This window comes from Oryctolagus cuniculus, chromosome 8, assembly GCF_964237555.1.
Source record: "Oryctolagus cuniculus chromosome 8, mOryCun1.1, whole genome shotgun sequence".
NCBI lineage: Eukaryota > Metazoa > Chordata > Mammalia > Lagomorpha > Leporidae > Oryctolagus > Oryctolagus cuniculus.
Genome location: NC_091439.1, coordinates 125,521,001 through 125,541,042, shown reverse-complemented (window position 1 = coordinate 125,541,042; position 20,042 = coordinate 125,521,001). Strand labels below are relative to the sequence as shown.

Sequence of the window (20,042 nt, the reverse complement as noted above, 5' to 3'; positions counted from 1 at the left end):
CGGCCCCACACCTCCCGACGCCTCATGTGGGTGGGTGCCTAGGTCAGTGCGGAGACAGCACGGGCGCCTGCCTGCCTAGGCCACAAAGAGTCCCGACCAAGGGAAACGGGTGGCACCGGGGCCAGGGCGAGGGCCCGCAGCAGGGCGCGCCGTCCCCCCTTGTGCGTTGGGCCGCGCAAGGCCTTGGTGCCACCCCACCCTCCGAGTGGGTTCCCCTCCTTGGCCAGGGCTGGCGGGCTAAGAGCGGCCCTTCCCTTCCACACGGCAAGGCGACGAGGAAGGGGAAGTGAAAGGATCCAGGAACCAGGCAAGGGCCACCTCCGGGTTCCAGGGGCAGCCAAGAAAGAACCTGACGGCACCCAGCCCCCTGTCTCAGGGGAGGGGCCTGGTGGGCACACCTCGAGCAATCCTCTGGGCCCTCCAGGACGGCAACGGAGCACCGTGTCCGGCACGGGCTCAGTCCAGCCAGGCCCCGCTGGACGGCTCCCCGCGTGGGGGCGAGAGGGGAGAAAAGCGGACGGAGCAACCGCGCCCTCTCTCATCTGCGCCCACTCAGGGCACGCAGGACAGACGGGCCCGCGTGGCTGGCTCCACACACCAGCCCGGGTCTGGTCTGGGCCACGAGCGCACGACTGGGAACTGGCCCATCCAGGACACTGGGTCAGATTCTCCTGGTGGCCCGCCGCACTACAAGGCAGACAACTCCCCAGCTGCCTGGGGGCACGGCACGGGTCCAGAACACGCTCGTGCCAGCGTCAGAGGGCACATCGAGGACTGGTCCTCAGGCAGCGGCCACGCCTCCTGGACGCTGTCCCGGGAGCTCGGAGACCAGCCAACGCCAAGAGGAAGGCAAGGACGTCTCAGGAGAGGCAGAGGCACAGAGCACCACCCTCGCGGAGCCCAGCGTGCCCGCGCCTAAGTCCGCTGCGCACACTGGGCCACCAGGGGCAGTGGGGCACTCCACGCCGGGTCCCATGAGGCTTCTGCACTCGCAGCCTCCGTGGCCACGCCAGGCATGCGGGCTGGGAGTGCTGCACCAGACCCCCGGGGTGGGTCATGGCGGGAGCAGACGTGGGGGGCGGGGAAGCCTACGCCCCTCCCGCACGGGTCAGCAGACCACCACGCAGAGAAACGCACAACCTGCGGACAGGCCCAGGCAGCGTGCAGCCAACCAGAGCACCCGGGAGGACACACGGCCCCGTCTCGGAGCGCCTGACTCGCACCGCGGCCCCTCTCTCCCCAGGGAGCACATCCTTCCCGGGCAGAGCCCCGAGGACGTCCCCGCAGCTCCAGAGCACAGGCCAGCGTTTCGGGACAAGGAATCGCATGGCGACACCTTCCCGGTCCCGGAGGCAATAGGAAAGCCCGTTCTCGCTCAAGGAGCCCCGGCAACCCAGCGGGCTCCCAGGGGCAGAGGACACAAGGCACACGGGGCCCCTACCGTGGTTGTGGTCGTGGTCGTGGTCGTGGTCGTGGTCGTGGTCAGCCTCCTCGGTGCTGGGAGTCATGGTTGGGAGCGGCACGTCCGGAACAGGTTCCCGGGTGCCGGGCTCGGCGTCTGCGGAAGAAGAAGAGACATCACGCACTTGGCCCGAGTGAGGGTCTCTGCCGACAACACACCTGCCTCCGCCTAGGAAACCAGGCAGAGAAACGTTCTCCCGGCCCCACACCTCCCGACGCCTCATGTGGGTGGGTGCCTAGGTCAGTGCGGAGACAGCACGGGCGCCTGCCTGCCTAGGCCACAAAGAGTCCCGACCAAGGGAAACGGGTGGCACCGGGGCCAGGGCGAGGGCCCGCAGCAGGGCGCGCCGTCCCCCCTTGTGCGTTGGGCCGCGCAAGGCCTTGGTGCCACCCCACCCTCCGAGTGGGTTCCCCTCCTTGGCCAGGGCTGGCGGGCTAAGAGCGGCCCTTCCCTTCCACACGGCAAGGCGACGAGGAAGGGGAAGTGAAAGGATCCAGGAACCAGGCAAGGGCCACCTCCGGGTTCCAGGGGCAGCCAAGAAAGAACCTGACGGCACCCAGCCCCCTGTCTCAGGGGAGGGGCCTGGTGGGCACACCTCGAGCAATCCTCTGGGCCCTCCAGGACGGCAACGGAGCACCGTGTCCGGCACGGGCTCAGTCCAGCCAGGCCCCGCTGGACGGCTCCCCGCGTGGGGGCGAGAGGGGAGAAAAGCGGACGGAGCAACCGCGCCCTCTCTCATCTGCGCCCACTCAGGGCACGCAGGACAGACGGGCCCGCGTGGCTGGCTCCACACACCAGCCCGGGTCTGGTCTGGGCCACGAGCGCACGACTGGGAACTGGCCCATCCAGGACACTGGGTCAGATTCTCCTGGTGGCCCGCCGCACTACAAGGCAGACAACTCCCCAGCTGCCTGGGGGCACGGCACGGGTCCAGAACACGCTCGTGCCAGCGTCAGAGGGCACATCGAGGACTGGTCCTCAGGCAGCGGCCACGCCTCCTGGACGCTGTCCCGGGAGCTCGGAGACCAGCCAACGCCAAGAGGAAGGCAAGGACGTCTCAGGAGAGGCAGAGGCACAGAGCACCACCCTCGCGGAGCCCAGCGTGCCCGCGCCTAAGTCCGCTGCGCACACTGGGCCACCAGGGGCAGTGGGGCACTCCACGCCGGGTCCCATGAGGCTTCTGCACTCGCAGCCTCCGTGGCCACGCCAGGCATGCGGGCTGGGAGTGCTGCACCAGACCCCCGGGGTGGGTCATGGCGGGAGCAGACGTGGGGGGCGGGGAAGCCTACGCCCCTCCCGCACGGGTCAGCAGACCACCACGCAGAGAAACGCACAACCTGCGGACAGGCCCAGGCAGCGTGCAGCCAACCAGAGCACCCGGGAGGACACACGGCCCCGTCTCGGAGCGCCTGACTCGCACCGCGGCCCCTCTCTCCCCAGGGAGCACATCCTTCCCGGGCAGAGCCCCGAGGACGTCCCCGCAGCTCCAGAGCACAGGCCAGCGTTTCGGGACAAGGAATCGCATGGCGACACCTTCCCGGTCCCGGAGGCAATAGGAAAGCCCGTTCTCGCTCAAGGAGCCCCGGCAACCCAGCGGGCTCCCAGGGGCAGAGGACACAAGGCACACGGGGCCCCTACCGTGGTTGTGGTCGTGGTCGTGGTCGTGGTCGTGGTCGTGGTCAGCCTCCTCGGTGCTGGGAGTCATGGTTGGGAGCGGCACGTCCGGAACAGGTTCCCGGGTGCCGGGCTCGGCGTCTGCGGAAGAAGAAGAGACATCACGCACTTGGCCCGAGTGAGGGTCTCTGCCGACAACACACCTGCCTCCGCCTAGGAAACCAGGCAGAGAAACGTTCTCCCGGCCCCACACCTCCCGACGCCTCATGTGGGTGGGTGCCTAGGTCAGTGCGGAGACAGCACGGGCGCCTGCCTGCCTAGGCCACAAAGAGTCCCGACCAAGGGAAACGGGTGGCACCGGGGCCAGGGCGAGGGCCCGCAGCAGGGCGCGCCGTCCCCCCTTGTGCGTTGGGCCGCGCAAGGCCTTGGTGCCACCCCACCCTCCGAGTGGGTTCCCCTCCTTGGCCAGGGCTGGCGGGCTAAGAACGGCCCTTCCCTTCCACACGGCAAGGCGACGAGGAAGGGGAAGTGAAAGGATCCAGGAACCAGGCAAGGGCCACCTCCGGGTTCCAGGGGCAGCCAAGAAAGAACCTGACGGCACCCAGCCCCCTGTCTCAGGGGAGGGGCCTGGTGGGCACACCTCGAGCAATCCTCTGGGCCCTCCAGGACGGCAACGGAGCACCGTGTCCGGCACGGGCTCAGTCCAGCCAGGCCCCGCTGGACGGCTCCCCGCGTGGGGGCGAGAGGGGAGAAAAGCGGACGGAGCAACCGCGCCCTCTCTCATCTGCGCCCACTCAGGGCACGCAGGACAGACGGGCCCGCGTGGCTGGCTCCACACACCAGCCCGGGTCTGGTCTGGGCCACGAGCGCACGACTGGGAACTGGCCCATCCAGGACACTGGGTCAGATTCTCCTGGTGGCCCGCCGCACTACAAGGCAGACAACTCCCCAGCTGCCTGGGGGCACGGCACGGGTCCAGAACACGCTCGTGCCAGCGTCAGAGGGCACATCGAGGACTGGTCCTCAGGCAGCGGCCACGCCTCCTGGACGCTGTCCCGGGAGCTCGGAGACCAGCCAACGCCAAGAGGAAGGCAAGGACGTCTCAGGAGAGGCAGAGGCACAGAGCACCACCCTCGCGGAGCCCAGCGTGCCCGCGCCTAAGTCCGCTGCGCATACTGGGCCACCAGGGGCAGTGGGGCACTCCACGCCGGGTCCCATGAGGCTTCTGCACTCGCAGCCTCCGTGGCCACGCCAGGCATGCGGGCTGGGAGTGCTGCACCAGACCCCCGGGGTGGGTCATGGCGGGAGCAGACGTGGGGGGCGGGGAAGCCTACGCCCCTCCCGCACGGGTTAGCAGACCACCACGCAGAGAAACGCACAACCTGCGGACAGGCCCAGGCAGCGTGCAGCCAACCAGAGCACCCGGGAGGACACACGGCCCCGTCTCGGAGCGCCTGACTCGCACCGCGGCCCCTCTCTCCCCAGGGAGCACATCCTTCCCGGGCAGAGCCCCGAGGACGTCCCCGCAGCTCCAGAGCACAGGCCAGCGTTTCGGGACAAGGAATCGCATGGCGACACCTTCCCGGTCCCGGAGGCAATAGGAAAGCCCGTTCTCGCTCAAGGAGCCCCGGCAACCCAGCGGGCTCCCAGGGGCAGAGGACACAAGGCACACGGGGCCCCTACCGTGGTTGTGGTCGTGGTCGTGGTCGTGGTCGTGGTCGTGGTCGTGGTCGTGGTCGTGGTCAGCCTCCTCGGTGCTGGGAGTCATGGTTGGGAGCGGCACGTCCGGAACAGGTTCCCGGGTGCCGGGCTCGGCGTCTGCGGAAGAAGAAGAGACATCACGCACTTGGCCCGAGTGAGGGTCTCTGCCGACAACACACCTGCCTCCGCCTAGGAAACCAGGCAGAGAAACGTTCTCCCGGCCCCACACCTCCCGACGCCTCATGTGGGTGGGTGCCTAGGTCAGTGCGGAGACAGCACGGGCGCCTGCCTGCCTAGGCCACAAAGAGTCCCGACCAAGGGAAACGGGTGGCACCGGGGCCAGGGCGAGGGCCCGCAGCAGGGCGCGCCGTCCCCCCTTGTGCGTTGGGCCGCGCAAGGCCTTGGTGCCACCCCACCCTCCGAGTGGGTTCCCCTCCTTGGCCAGGGCTGGCGGGCTAAGAGTGGCCCTTCCCTTCCACACGGCAAGGCGACGAGGAAGGGGAAGTGAAAGGATCCAGGAACCAGGCCAGGGCCACCTCCGGGTTCCAGGGGCAGCCAAGAAAGAACCTGACGGCACCCAGCCCCCTGTCTCAGGGGAGGGGCCTGGTGGGCACACCTCGAGCAATCCTCTGGGCCCTCCAGGACGGCAACGGAGCACCGTGTCCGGCACGGGCTCAGTCCAGCCAGGCCCCGCTGGACGGCTCCCCGCGTGGGGGCGAGAGGGGAGAAAAGCGGACGGAGCAACCGCGCCCTCTCTCATCTGCGCCCACTCAGGGCACGCAGGACAGACGGGCCCGCGTGGCTGGCTCCACACACCAGCCCGGGTCTGGTCTGGGCCACGAGCGCACGACTGGGAACTGGCCCATCCAGGACACTGGGTCAGATTCTCCTGGTGGCCCGCCGCACTACAAGGCAGACAACTCCCCAGCTGCCTGGGGGCACGGCACGGGTCCAGAACACGCTCGTGCCAGCGTCAGAGGGCACATCGAGGACTGGTCCTCAGGCAGCGGCCACGCCTCCTGGACGCTGTCCCGGGAGCTCGGAGACCAGCCAACGCCAAGAGGAAGGCAAGGACGTCTCAGGAGAGGCAGAGGCACAGAGCACCACCCTCGCGGAGCCCAGCGTGCCCGCGCCTAAGTCCGCTGCGCACACTGGGCCACCAGGGGCAGTGGGGCACTCCACGCCGGGTCCCATGAGGCTTCTGCACTCGCAGCCTCCGTGGCCACGCCAGGCATGCGGGCTGGGAGTGCTGCACCAGACCCCCGGGGTGGGTCATGGCGGGAGCAGACGTGGGGGGCGGGGAAGCCTACGCCCCTCCCGCACGGGTCAGCAGACCACCACGCAGAGAAACGCACAACCTGCGGACAGGCCCAGGCAGCGTGCAGCCAACCAGAGCACCCGGGAGGACACACGGCCCCGTCTCGGAGCGCCTGACTCGCACCGCGGCCCCTCTCTCCCCAGGGAGCACATCCTTCCCGGGCAGAGCCCCGAGGACGTCCCCGCAGCTCCAGAGCACAGGCCAGCGTTTCGGGACAAGGAATCGCATGGCGACACCTTCCCGGTCCCGGAGGCAATAGGAAAGCCCGTTCTCGCTCAAGGAGCCCCGGCAACCCAGCGGGCTCCCAGGGGCAGAGGACACAAGGCACACGGGGCCCCTACCGTGGTTGTGGTCGTGGTCGTGGTCGTGGTCGTGGTCGTGGTCAGCCTCCTCGGTGCTGGGAGTCATGGTTGGGAGCGGCACGTCCGGAACAGGTTCCCGGGTGCCGGGCTCGGCGTCTGCGGAAGAAGAAGAGACATCACGCACTTGGCCCGAGTGAGGGTCTCTGCCGACAACACACCTGCCTCCGCCTAGGAAACCAGGCAGAGAAACGTTCTCCCGGCCCCACACCTCCCGACGCCTCATGTGGGTGGGTGCCTAGGTCAGTGCGGAGACAGCACGGGCGCCTGCCTGCCTAGGCCACAAAGAGTCCCGACCAAGGGAAACGGGTGGCACCGGGGCCAGGGCGAGGGCCCGCAGCAGGGCGCGCCGTCCCCCCTTGTGCGTTGGGCCGCGCAAGGCCTTGGTGCCACCCCACCCTCCGAGTGGGTTCCCCTCCTTGGCCAGGGCTGGCGGGCTAAGAACGGCCCTTCCCTTCCACACGGCAAGGCGACGAGGAAGGGGAAGTGAAAGGATCCAGGAACCAGGCAAGGGCCACCTCCGGGTTCCAGGGGCAGCCAAGAAAGAACCTGACGGCACCCAGCCCCCTGTCTCAGGGGAGGGGCCTGGTGGGCACACCTCGAGCAATCCTCTGGGCCCTCCAGGACGGCAACGGAGCACCGTGTCCGGCACGGGCTCAGTCCAGCCAGGCCCCGCTGGACGGCTCCCCGCGTGGGGGCGAGAGGGGAGAAAAGCGGACGGAGCAACCGCGCCCTCTCTCATCTGCGCCCACTCAGGGCACGCAGGACAGACGGGCCCGCGTGGCTGGCTCCACACACCAGCCCGGGTCTGGTCTGGGCCACGAGCGCACGACTGGGAACTGGCCCATCCAGGACACTGGGTCAGATTCTCCTGGTGGCCCGCCGCACTACAAGGCAGACAACTCCCCAGCTGCCTGGGGGCACGGCACGGGTCCAGAACACGCTCGTGCCAGCGTCAGAGGGCACATCGAGGACTGGTCCTCAGGCAGCGGCCACGCCTCCTGGACGCTGTCCCGGGAGCTCGGAGACCAGCCAACGCCAAGAGGAAGGCAAGGACGTCTCAGGAGAGGCAGAGGCACAGAGCACCACCCTCGCGGAGCCCAGCGTGCCCGCGCCTAAGTCCGCTGCGCACACTGGGCCACCAGGGGCAGTGGGGCACTCCACGCCGGGTCCCATGAGGCTTCTGCACTCGCAGCCTCCGTGGCCACGCCAGGCATGCGGGCTGGGAGTGCTGCACCAGACCCCCGGGGTGGGTCATGGCGGGAGCAGACGTGGGGGGCGGGGAAGCCTACGCCCCTCCCGCACGGGTTAGCAGACCACCACGCAGAGAAACGCACAACCTGCGGACAGGCCCAGGCAGCGTGCAGCCAACCAGAGCACCCGGGAGGACACACGGCCCCGTCTCGGAGCGCCTGACTCGCACCGCGGCCCCTCTCTCCCCAGGGAGCACATCCTTCCCGGGCAGAGCCCCGAGGACGTCCCCGCAGCTCCAGAGCACAGGCCAGCGTTTCGGGACAAGGAATCGCATGGCGACACCTTCCCGGTCCCGGAGGCAATAGGAAAGCCCGTTCTCGCTCAAGGAGCCCCGGCAACCCAGCGGGCTCCCAGGGGCAGAGGACACAAGGCACACGGGGCCCCTACCGTGGTTGTGGTCGTGGTCGTGGTCGTGGTCGTGGTCGTGGTCGTGGTCGTGGTCGTGGTCGTGGTCAGCCTCCTCGGTGCTGGGAGTCATGGTTGGGAGCGGCACGTCCGGAACAGGTTCCCGGGTGCCGGGCTCGGCGTCTGCGGAAGAAGAAGAGACATCACGCACTTGGCCCGAGTGAGGGTCTCTGCCGACAACACACCTGCCTCCGCCTAGGAAACCAGGCAGAGAAACGTTCTCCCGGCCCCACACCTCCCGACGCCTCATGTGGGTGGGTGCCTAGGTCAGTGCGGAGACAGCACGGGCGCCTGCCTGCCTAGGCCACAAAGAGTCCCGACCAAGGGAAACGGGTGGCACCGGGGCCAGGGCGAGGGCCCGCAGCAGGGCGCGCCGTCCCCCCTTGTGCGTTGGGCCGCGCAAGGCCTTGGTGCCACCCCACCCTCCGAGTGGGTTCCCCTCCTTGGCCAGGGCTGGCGGGCTAAGAGCGGCCCTTCCCTTCCACACGGCAAGGCGACGAGGAAGGGGAAGTGAAAGGATCCAGGAACCAGGCAAGGGCCACCTCCGGGTTCCAGGGGCAGCCAAGAAAGAACCTGACGGCACCCAGCCCCCTGTCTCAGGGGAGGGGCCTGGTGGGCACACCTCGAGCAATCCTCTGGGCCCTCCAGGACGGCAACGGAGCACCGTGTCCGGCACGGGCTCAGTCCAGCCAGGCCCCGCTGGACGGCTCCCCGCGTGGGGGCGAGAGGGGAGAAAAGCGGACGGAGCAACCGCGCCCTCTCTCATCTGCGCCCACTCAGGGCACGCAGGACAGACGGGCCCGCGTGGCTGGCTCCACACACCAGCCCGGGTCTGGTCTGGGCCACGAGCGCACGACTGGGAACTGGCCCATCCAGGACACTGGGTCAGATTCTCCTGGTGGCCCGCCGCACTACAAGGCAGACAACTCCCCAGCTGCCTGGGGGCACGGCACGGGTCCAGAACACGCTCGTGCCAGCGTCAGAGGGCACATCGAGGACTGGTCCTCAGGCAGCGGCCACGCCTCCTGGACGCTGTCCCGGGAGCTCGGAGACCAGCCAACGCCAAGAGGAAGGCAAGGACGTCTCAGGAGAGGCAGAGGCACAGAGCACCACCCTCGCGGAGCCCAGCGTGCCCGCGCCTAAGTCCGCTGCGCACACTGGGCCACCAGGGGCAGTGGGGCACTCCACGCCGGGTCCCATGAGGCTTCTGCACTCGCAGCCTCCGTGGCCACGCCAGGCATGCGGGCTGGGAGTGCTGCACCAGACCCCCGGGGTGGGTCATGGCGGGAGCAGACGTGGGGGGCGGGGAAGCCTACGCCCCTCCCGCACGGGTCAGCAGACCACCACGCAGAGAAACGCACAACCTGCGGACAGGCCCAGGCAGCGTGCAGCCAACCAGAGCACCCGGGAGGACACACGGCCCCGTCTCGGAGCGCCTGACTCGCACCGCGGCCCCTCTCTCCCCAGGGAGCACATCCTTCCCGGGCAGAGCCCCGAGGACGTCCCCGCAGCTCCAGAGCACAGGCCAGCGTTTCGGGACAAGGAATCGCATGGCGACACCTTCCCGGTCCCGGAGGCAATAGGAAAGCCCGTTCTCGCTCAAGGAGCCCCGGCAACCCAGCGGGCTCCCAGGGGCAGAGGACACAAGGCACACGGGGCCCCTACCGTGGTTGTGGTCGTGGTCGTGGTCGTGGTCGTGGTCGTGGTCAGCCTCCTCGGTGCTGGGAGTCATGGTTGGGAGCGGCACGTCCGGAACAGGTTCCCGGGTGCCGGGCTCGGCGTCTGCGGAAGAAGAAGAGACATCACGCACTTGGCCCGAGTGAGGGTCTCTGCCGACAACACACCTGCCTCCGCCTAGGAAACCAGGCAGAGAAACGTTCTCCCGGCCCCACACCTCCCGACGCCTCATGTGGGTGGGTGCCTAGGTCAGTGCGGAGACAGCACGGGCGCCTGCCTGCCTAGGCCACAAAGAGTCCCGACCAAGGGAAACGGGTGGCACCGGGGCCAGGGCGAGGGCCCGCAGCAGGGCGCGCCGTCCCCCCTTGTGCGTTGGGCCGCGCAAGGCCTTGGTGCCACCCCACCCTCCGAGTGGGTTCCCCTCCTTGGCCAGGGCTGGCGGGCTAAGAACGGCCCTTCCCTTCCACACGGCAAGGCGACGAGGAAGGGGAAGTGAAAGGATCCAGGAACCAGGCAAGGGCCACCTCCGGGTTCCAGGGGCAGCCAAGAAAGAACCTGACGGCACCCAGCCCCCTGTCTCAGGGGAGGGGCCTGGTGGGCACACCTCGAGCAATCCTCTGGGCCCTCCAGGACGGCAACGGAGCACCGTGTCCGGCACGGGCTCAGTCCAGCCAGGCCCCGCTGGACGGCTCCCCGCGTGGGGGCGAGAGGGGAGAAAAGCGGACGGAGCAACCGCGCCCTCTCTCATCTGCGCCCACTCAGGGCACGCAGGACAGACGGGCCCGCGTGGCTGGCTCCACACACCAGCCCGGGTCTGGTCTGGGCCACGAGCGCACGACTGGGAACTGGCCCATCCAGGACACTGGGTCAGATTCTCCTGGTGGCCCGCCGCACTACAAGGCAGACAACTCCCCAGCTGCCTGGGGGCACGGCACGGGTCCAGAACACGCTCGTGCCAGCGTCAGAGGGCACATCGAGGACTGGTCCTCAGGCAGCGGCCACGCCTCCTGGACGCTGTCCCGGGAGCTCGGAGACCAGCCAACGCCAAGAGGAAGGCAAGGACGTCTCAGGAGAGGCAGAGGCACAGAGCACCACCCTCGCGGAGCCCAGCGTGCCCGCGCCTAAGTCCGCTGCGCACACTGGGCCACCAGGGGCAGTGGGGCACTCCACGCCGGGTCCCATGAGGCTTCTGCACTCGCAGCCTCCGTGGCCACGCCAGGCATGCGGGCTGGGAGTGCTGCACCAGACCCCCGGGGTGGGTCATGGCGGGAGCAGACGTGGGGGGCGGGGAAGCCTACGCCCCTCCCGCACGGGTCAGCAGACCACCACGCAGAGAAACGCACAACCTGCGGACAGGCCCAGGCAGCGTGCAGCCAACCAGAGCACCCGGGAGGACACACGGCCCCGTCTCGGAGCGCCTGACTCGCACCGCGGCCCCTCTCTCCCCAGGGAGCACATCCTTCCCGGGCAGAGCCCCGAGGACGTCCCCGCAGCTCCAGAGCACAGGCCAGCGTTTCGGGACAAGGAATCGCATGGCGACACCTTCCCGGTCCCGGAGGCAATAGGAAAGCCCGTTCTCGCTCAAGGAGCCCCGGCAACCCAGCGGGCTCCCAGGGGCAGAGGACACAAGGCACACGGGGCCCCTACCGTGGTTGTGGTCGTGGTCGTGGTCGTGGTCGTGGTCGTGGTCAGCCTCCTCGGTGCTGGGAGTCATGGTTGGGAGCGGCACGTCCGGAACAGGTTCCCGGGTGCCGGGCTCGGCGTCTGCGGAAGAAGAAGAGACATCACGCACTTGGCCCGAGTGAGGGTCTCTGCCGACAACACACCTGCCTCCGCCTAGGAAACCAGGCAGAGAAACGTTCTCCCGGCCCCACACCTCCCGACGCCTCATGTGGGTGGGTGCCTAGGTCAGTGCGGAGACAGCACGGGCACCTGCCTGCCTAGGCCACAAAGAGTCCCGACCAAGGGAAACGGGTGGCACCGGGGCCAGGGCGAGGGCCCGCAGCAGGGCGCGCCGTCCCCCCTTGTGCGTTGGGCCGCGCAAGGCCTTGGTGCCACCCCACCCTCCGAGTGGGTTCCCCTCCTTGGCCAGGGCTGGCGGGCTAAGAACGGCCCTTCCCTTCCACACGGCAAGGCGACGAGGAAGGGGAAGTGAAAGGATCCAGGAACCAGGCAAGGGCCACCTCCGGGTTCCAGGGGCAGCCAAGAAAGAACCTGACGGCACCCAGCCCCCTGTCTCAGGGGAGGGGCCTGGTGGGCACACCTCGAGCAATCCTCTGGGCCCTCCAGGACGGCAACGGAGCACCGTGTCCGGCACGGGCTCAGTCCAGCCAGGCCCCGCTGGACGGCTCCCCGCGTGGGGGCGAGAGGGGAGAAAAGCGGACGGAGCAACCGCGCCCTCTCTCATCTGCGCCCACTCAGGGCACGCAGGACAGACGGGCCCGCGTGGCTGGCTCCACACACCAGCCCGGGTCTGGTCTGGGCCACGAGCGCACGACTGGGAACTGGCCCATCCAGGACACTGGGTCAGATTCTCCTGGTGGCCCGCCGCACTACAAGGCAGACAACTCCCCAGCTGCCTGGGGGCACGGCACGGGTCCAGAACACGCTCGTGCCAGCGTCAGAGGGCACATCGAGGACTGGTCCTCAGGCAGCGGCCACGCCTCCTGGACGCTGTCCCGGGAGCTCGGAGACCAGCCAACGCCAAGAGGAAGGCAAGGACGTCTCAGGAGAGGCAGAGGCACAGAGCACCACCCTCGCGGAGCCCAGCGTGCCCGCGCCTAAGTCCGCTGCGCACACTGGGCCACCAGGGGCAGTGGGGCACTCCACGCCGGGTCCCATGAGGCTTCTGCACTCGCAGCCTCCGTGGCCACGCCAGGCATGCGGGCTGGGAGTGCTGCACCAGACCCCCGGGGTGGGTCATGGCGGGAGCAGACGTGGGGGGCGGGGAAGCCTACGCCCCTCCCGCACGGGTCAGCAGACCACCACGCAGAGAAACGCACAACCTGCGGACAGGCCCAGGCAGCGTGCAGCCAACCAGAGCACCCGGGAGGACACACGGCCCCGTCTCGGAGCGCCTGACTCGCACCGCGGCCCCTCTCTCCCCAGGGAGCACATCCTTCCCGGGCAGAGCCCCGAGGACGTCCCCGCAGCTCCAGAGCACAGGCCAGCGTTTCGGGACAAGGAATCGCATGGCGACACCTTCCCGGTCCCGGAGGCAATAGGAAAGCCCGTTCTCGCTCAAGGAGCCCCGGCAACCCAGCGGGCTCCCAGGGGCAGAGGACACAAGGCACACGGGGCCCCTACCGTGGTTGTGGTCGTGGTCGTGGTCGTGGTCGTGGTCGTGGTCAGCCTCCTCGGTGCTGGGAGTCATGGTTGGGAGCGGCACGTCCGGAACAGGTTCCCGGGTGCCGGGCTCGGCGTCTGCGGAAGAAGAAGAGACATCACGCACTTGGCCCGAGTGAGGGTCTCTGCCGACAACACACCTGCCTCCGCCTAGGAAACCAGGCAGAGAAACGTTCTCCCGGCCCCACACCTCCCGACGCCTCATGTGGGTGGGTGCCTAGGTCAGTGCGGAGACAGCACGGGCGCCTGCCTGCCTAGGCCACAAAGAGTCCCGACCAAGGGAAACGGGTGGCACCGGGGCCAGGGCGAGGGCCCGCAGCAGGGCGCGCCGTCCCCCCTTGTGCGTTGGGCCGCGCAAGGCCTTGGTGCCACCCCACCCTCCGAGTGGGTTCCCCTCCTTGGCCAGGGCTGGCGGGCTAAGAGCGGCCCTTCCCTTCCACACGGCAAGGCGACGAGGAAGGGGAAGTGAAAGGATCCAGGAACCAGGCAAGGGCCACCTCCGGGTTCCAGGGGCAGCCAAGAAAGAACCTGACGGCACCCAGCCCCCTGTCTCAGGGGAGGGGCCTGGTGGGCACACCTCGAGCAATCCTCTGGGCCCTCCAGGACGGCAACGGAGCACCGTGTCCGGCACGGGCTCAGTCCAGCCAGGCCCCGCTGGACGGCTCCCCGCGTGGGGGCGAGAGGGGAGAAAAGCGGACGGAGCAACCGCGCCCTCTCTCATCTGCGCCCACTCAGGGCACGCAGGACAGACGGGCCCGCGTGGCTGGCTCCACACACCAGCCCGGGTCTGGTCTGGGCCACGAGCGCACGACTGGGAACTGGCCCATCCAGGACACTGGGTCAGATTCTCCTGGTGGCCCGCCGCACTACAAGGCAGACAACTCCCCAGCTGCCTGGGGGCACGGCACGGGTCCAGAACACGCTCGTGCCAGCGTCAGAGGGCACATCGAGGACTTGTCCTCAGGCAGCGGCCACGCCTCCTGGACGCTGTCCCAGGAGCTCGGAGACCAGCCAACGCCAAGAGGAAGGCAAGGACGTCTCAGGAGAGGCAGAGGCACAGAGCACCACCCTCGCGGAGCCCAGCGTGCCCGCGCCTAAGTCCGCTGCGCACACTGGGCCACCAGGGGCAGTGGGGCACTCCACGCCGGGTCCCATGAGGCTTCTGCACTCGCAGCCTCCGTGGCCACGCCAGGCATGCGGGCTGGGAGTGCTGCACCAGACCCCCGGGGTGGGTCATGGCGGGAGCAGACGTGGGGGGCGGGGAAGCCTACGCCCCTCCCGCACGGGTTAGCAGACCACCACGCAGAGAAACGCACAACCTGCGGACAGGCCCAGGCAGCGTGCAGCCAACCAGAGCACCCGAGGGACACACGGCCCCGTCTCGGAGCGCCTGACTCGCACCGCGGCCCCTCTCTCCCCAGGGAGCACATCCTTCCCGGGCAGAGCCCCGAGGACGTCCCCGCAGCTCCAGAGCACAGGCCAGCGTTTCGGGACAAGGAATCGCATGGCGACACCTTCCCAGTCCCGGAGGCAATAGGAAAGCCCGTTCTCGCTCAAGGAGCCCCGGCAACCCAGCGGGCTCCCAGGGGCAGAGGACACAAGGCACACGGGCCCCTACCGTGGTCGTGGTCGTGGTCGGGGTCGTGGTAGTGGTCAGCCTCCTCGGTGCTGGGAGTCATGGTTGGGAGCGGCACGTCCGGAACAGGTTCCCGGGTGCCGGGCTCGGCGTCTGCGGAAGAAGAAGAGACATCACGCACTTGGCCCGAGTGAGGGTCTCTGCCGACAACACACCTGCCTCCGCCTAGGAAACCAGGCAGAGAAACGTTCTCCCGGCCCCACACCTCCCGACGCCTCATGTGGGTGGGTGCCTAGGTCAGTGCGGAGACAGCACGGGCGCCTGCCTGCCTAGGCCACAAAGAGTCCCGACCAAGGGAAACGGGTGGCACCGGGGCCAGGGCGAGGGCCCGCAGCAGGGCGCGCCATCCCCCCTTGTGCGTTGGGCCGCGCAAGGCCTTGGTGCCACCCCACCCTCCGAGTGGGTTCCCCTCCTTGGCCAGGGCTGGCGGGCTAAGAGCGGCCCTTCCCTTCCACACGGCAAGGCGACGAGGAAGGGGAAGTGAAAGGATCCAGGAACCAGGCAAGGGCCACCTCCGGGTTCCAGGGGCAGCCAAGAAAGAACCTGACGGCACCCAGCCCCCTGTCTCAGGGGAGGGGCCTGGTGGGCACACCTCGAGCAATCCTCTGGGCCCTCCAGGACGGCAACGGAGCACCGTGTCCGGCACGGGCTCAGTCCAGCCAGGCCCCGCTGGACGGCTCCCCGCGTGGGGGCGAGAGGGGAGAAAAGCGGACGGAGCAACCGCGCCCTCTCTCATCTGCGCCCACTCAGGGCACGCAGGACAGACGGGCCCGCGTGGCTGGCTCCACACACCAGCCCGGGTCTGGTCTGGGCCACGAGCGCACGACTGGGAACTGGCCCATCCAGGACACTGGGTCAGATTCTCCTGGTGGCCCGCCGCACTACAAGGCAGACAACTCCCCAGCTGCCTGGGGGCACGGCACGGGTCCAGAACACGCTCGTGCCAGCGTCAGAGGGCACATCGAGGACTGGTCCTCAGGCAGCGGCCACGCCTCCTGGACGCTGTCCCGGGAGCTCGGAGACCAGCCAATGCCAAGAGGAAGGCAAGGACGTCTCAGGAGAGGCAGAGGCACAGAGCACCACCCTCGCGGAGCCCAGCGTGCCCGCGCCTAAGTCCGCTGCGCACACTGGGCCACCAGGGGCAGTGGGGCACTCCACGCCGGGTCCCATGAGGCTTCTGCACTCGCAGCCTCCGTGGCCACGCCAGGCATGCGGGCTGGGAGTGCTGCACCAGACCCCCGGGGTGGGTCATGGCGGGAGCAGACGTGGGGGGCGGGGAAGCCTATGCCCCTCCCGCACGGGTCAGCAGACCACCACGCAGAGAAACGGACAACCTGCGGACAGGCCCAGGCAGCGTGCAGCCAACCAGAGCACCCGGGAGGACACACGGCCCCGTCTCGGAGCGCCTGACTCGCACCGCGGCCCCTCTCTCCCCAGGGAGCACATCCTTCCCGGGCAGAGTGCCGATGACGCTCCCGCAGCTCCAGAGCACAGGCCAGCGTTTCGGGACAAGGAATCGCATGGCGACACCTTCCCGGTCCCGAAGGCAATAGGAAAGCCCGTTCTCGCTCAAGGAGCCCCGGCAACCCAGCGGGCTCCCAGGGGCAGAGGACACAAGGCACACGGGGCCCCTACCGTGGTCGTGGTCAGCTTCGGTGCTGGGAGTCATGGTTGGGAGCGGCACGTCCGGAACAGGTTCCCGGGTGCTGGGCTCGGCGTCTGCGGAAGAAGAAGAGACATCACGCACTTGGCCTGAGTGAGGGTCTTTGCCGACAACACACCTGCCTCCGCCTAGGAAACCAGGTTGAGCAATCCTCTGGGCCCTCCAGGATGGCAACTGAGCACCATGTCCGGCACGGGCTCAGTCCAGCCATGGCCCGCTGGACGGTTCTCTTCCCAGGGAAACTAGCGGGATTGGGGGTGGGTTTGGGCCTGTGTCAGGGTCGAGTAGTTGGGTCGCTCATGGTTTGATTTCACCCCTCTCTCCATTTTGTTTGGCCACCTGTACAGTGTCTAAAGGGCTCAAGCCATGTGGAGACCCTCATGCACCAGTGGTGTATGTACGCTCTGGGTGTAATGGGAAGTACAATTTGTAATCTCAGTTAACCTGACTAGCATTCTGGCACTCTTTTCCCAGGAGACACGTCCTTCCTGGGCACATATCCAAGGTTCCTTCACAGCTTGAGAGCAGAGCCACTTATTTCTTGAGAAGGAATCACTTTGCAACAAATCGGAACGTTAAAGAGCATGTGAAGTGAAAGGATGCAGGAACTTGCAAGTGCCACCTTGGTGTTCCAGTGGGAGCAAAGAACCTTATTTCACCCAGACCACAGTCCCCTCTGAGGGGCTACGTGAGTATACCTCTAGGAATTCTCTGGTCCCTGCAGGACACTACTGCCAACCCCAGTTCTCATGAACCATGTTCAGCACATGCTTAGTCATGTCACTCCCTCGTTGACGCTCCCGCCATGTGGGAGAAATTCTTATGCAGCTGCACAATCTCCTCTGTGCTCACTCACAGGGCAGAAGGCAAGCGTGGCCGCACCGCTGTTTGGTCCGGTCTTTTTCCCTAGTGGAGGATTGGGGCCTGTCCCATTCAGGGCACTCTTTGAGGCTCATGTTGGGTTCATGTACTCCATGTCAGACAAATCTCAAAGTGTTTAGGCATGCTTTAAGAACACACTCATTCCAGCAGCAGAGATCAAATCCATGACTTCACGTCAGGCAACAGCCATGCTTCGTGGACACGTTTCCCGGGGTTCTGAGACCAGCCGAAGCAAAAAAAAAAATGATTGTCATGTTGGGTTTCAAACTCCATAGAAAACAAATATAAATGTCTTAGGCAGGATTGGGGAACCCACTCGTTCCATGTTTCAATTAGTGCATCGCTTTTCAGGCGGTAACACTGTAAGTCACAGATGTAATGAAATTTCTTTTAACTATCATTTGTCTATTTGTTGTGCTAGGGAGCCAACAAAGTACAATATGATGCCCAGTTCACTTTCTTAGTAGGGATCCTGGTGACAGTCTCTGTGAATTAATCTTTTCCCTCCTTCACTGCAACTGAAAACCTCAAGTGCCATTAGCCTTGCCCTCATATAATTGGTAAATTCAGTATTTGGTGGATGGCTCCAAGCATTTAGGGATGAAAGGTGAAAATGCAAAACCACCATGCCATCTCTCTAATTCAGTATCTCAGTTGTCAGAGAAAAGCAGCATGTCTGGGCATAGAAATGTTTCTTCATTTCTCCTCTTTATGAATTAGTTTTTATTGAAAAGAGTTCATGGTTTAGCCAAATGCAGGGTTAGCACTTGGATTTTTGCTTTGTGTTGGAGTGAAGCTGCTCTAGGAGTCTAGGCTCTCAGCGTTCATCAACGTTCATCAATGGTAACTGTGTCTATGAGTGTTGCAGTGGTATAGTCTGCTGCAGTTCATAAGGATAGAAGTTGGGCTTGAGCTGAATATGGGTTTCTTTATCTGTATATCTTTGGTGCACCGAGAGTTCAATTTCAGTCTTGCCAGAGAGTGTGACAGCCAGGACCTTGTTCTTGGTGCTGAGAGAGACAAAGTTGACCTCCCCCTTGTCCTACTGGCAAGCCTTGATGATTCCAGTGATTATGGAACCAATTCCTGTGACTCTATACAGATGGGCCCTTCCTCAGGTCATTTCTGTGCTAAGAATTGCCCTTCCCCTTTCAGAAAAATAAGAGGATAGGCATAGATGAAATGAAAAGATCCAGTAATTAGGGAAATGGCCAGTATCCCGGTGAGAGCCAAGGAAAATGTGCCACTTTGCTAACCCACTGTCTTGGCATAGAGACAACAAGGGTGACTCACTCTCTAGGCATTTTATCCCTCCTGCACAGCAAAAGACGACTTCAATCCAAGTTAGGAAAGTTGCTCAACCATTTCGGCAAGTTAGTTCTTGAGGAGGTTTCAAGGAATTTTAGGAAAGATGGGATAAAATCCTCAAAAACCCTGACAACTGTTATTTTCAGTAACTCAGAAGACAGAGGACAAATGACATAGGTGGGCTCATTCCATGCTTAGTCTTGGTCTCTTTGCCCAGTGAAGGAAGTGTTTATGCCAGTCACACTCCCAGACACTGGGTCCAATTCTCAGGTAGATTTTATTTAATCCATTGAAGAAAAATCTACAGTTGTCTTGGGATAACTTTGGAAAACAGACCCTATGAGAGGTCAAGGCAACGATTTAACACCCCAGCATCAGGCAATCATCATGGAGATTTCCTTGAGGTTTCTGAGACCTCGTGAAGGAAAGGAGAGGGAAATACATATCATGAGTACAAGATGCAAAGACGGAATTCTTTTGGAGCTAAACAAAAGATTTTCTAAATTCATTGCAGATATATTATTTTTATTTGAGTAGCACTAGTCTACCAAACTTTGGAGTTACGATTTGAGGTAGCAAACGTGTGAGGATACAGAAAATGAAAGTCTCGGCAAATTGAGTGCTGATTTGGTGTACGATTGTGAAGCAGTCATGATTCCAGCAGAAGCAAATGGTTGTCTCAGTGTTTGTGCCTCATCAGCAATTTTCTTTCAAGGGAATCTGCCCTTCCAAGGCAGAAACTGAAGATGTCAAGCTAGTTAGGAAACACACATTCAAACATTTGTGAAAAAGAAGCTCTTAATGTCACATTAAAAGATGGGCAGAGAACATAAAATGAAATCCTAAGTAATTCTGCTAACTGAACACATCCAGTGTTCAGAATGCAGAGGTCAAAAGACAGATGTGGGCCCTGGCCAGCTCGGGCTTGGCATTATTTGCCAGTAGACGATTTTGTTCAGTCACCACATCTTACACTGTGCCACACTCCAAGTGAAGTGTGAACTTTCATGTTGAAGGAAAAACAAAACCTATCATAGTACATTTTCCAACAGCAGACCCTTCTCAACATCAGATAACTGGTAATGAAGTTATTCTGAATCCAAATACGATACAAGCACATGAAAGGAGATACATGCAAACATGCATTATGGGAAAATGCTGTGTGAACTTCCTTTTGCTCAAGAAAAAAAGATTCCTATTCTAAATTCTCTTACATGTTTCCTGTTTGTCCTTGGATATCATTTTGAACTGTAATTTTCCTTCCAGAAAATATAAGCACAAGAAAAATAAAGGCAAACGGCATAGTCAGTGTTCCCGTGGAAGCCAAGTCAAGAAAAATATGAAGTCAAAACCATTGCCTTAGTTTGGTAGTCACACTGGTCATTCTCTAGCAAGAGAGTTATTAATGGAGGAGTTCA

The 20,042-nt window shown here is 64.6% G+C and overlaps 1 protein-coding gene across 2 annotated transcripts in view; it reads right to left on the bottom strand.

Annotated features, from left to right (window-relative positions):
* Positions 1 to 20,042, bottom strand: part of LOC138843586 (rho GTPase-activating protein 20-like) — a 107,086-nt gene that overhangs the window by 47,642 nt on the left and 39,402 nt on the right. Inside the window, exons 14-15 of one of the 2 annotated variants that reach the window (XM_070048209.1) lie at positions 16,407 to 16,490; positions 14,754 to 14,864 (exon numbers count right to left, since the gene is read on the bottom strand). In XM_070048209.1, the coding sequence (XP_069904310.1) occupies positions 14,754 to 14,864; positions 16,407 to 16,490 (195 nt within the window). Of the gene's footprint in view, positions 1 to 14,753; positions 14,865 to 16,406; positions 16,491 to 16,557; positions 17,533 to 20,042 lie in introns of those variants that run through there. The other variant, XM_070048210.1, reaches the window with a different exon arrangement.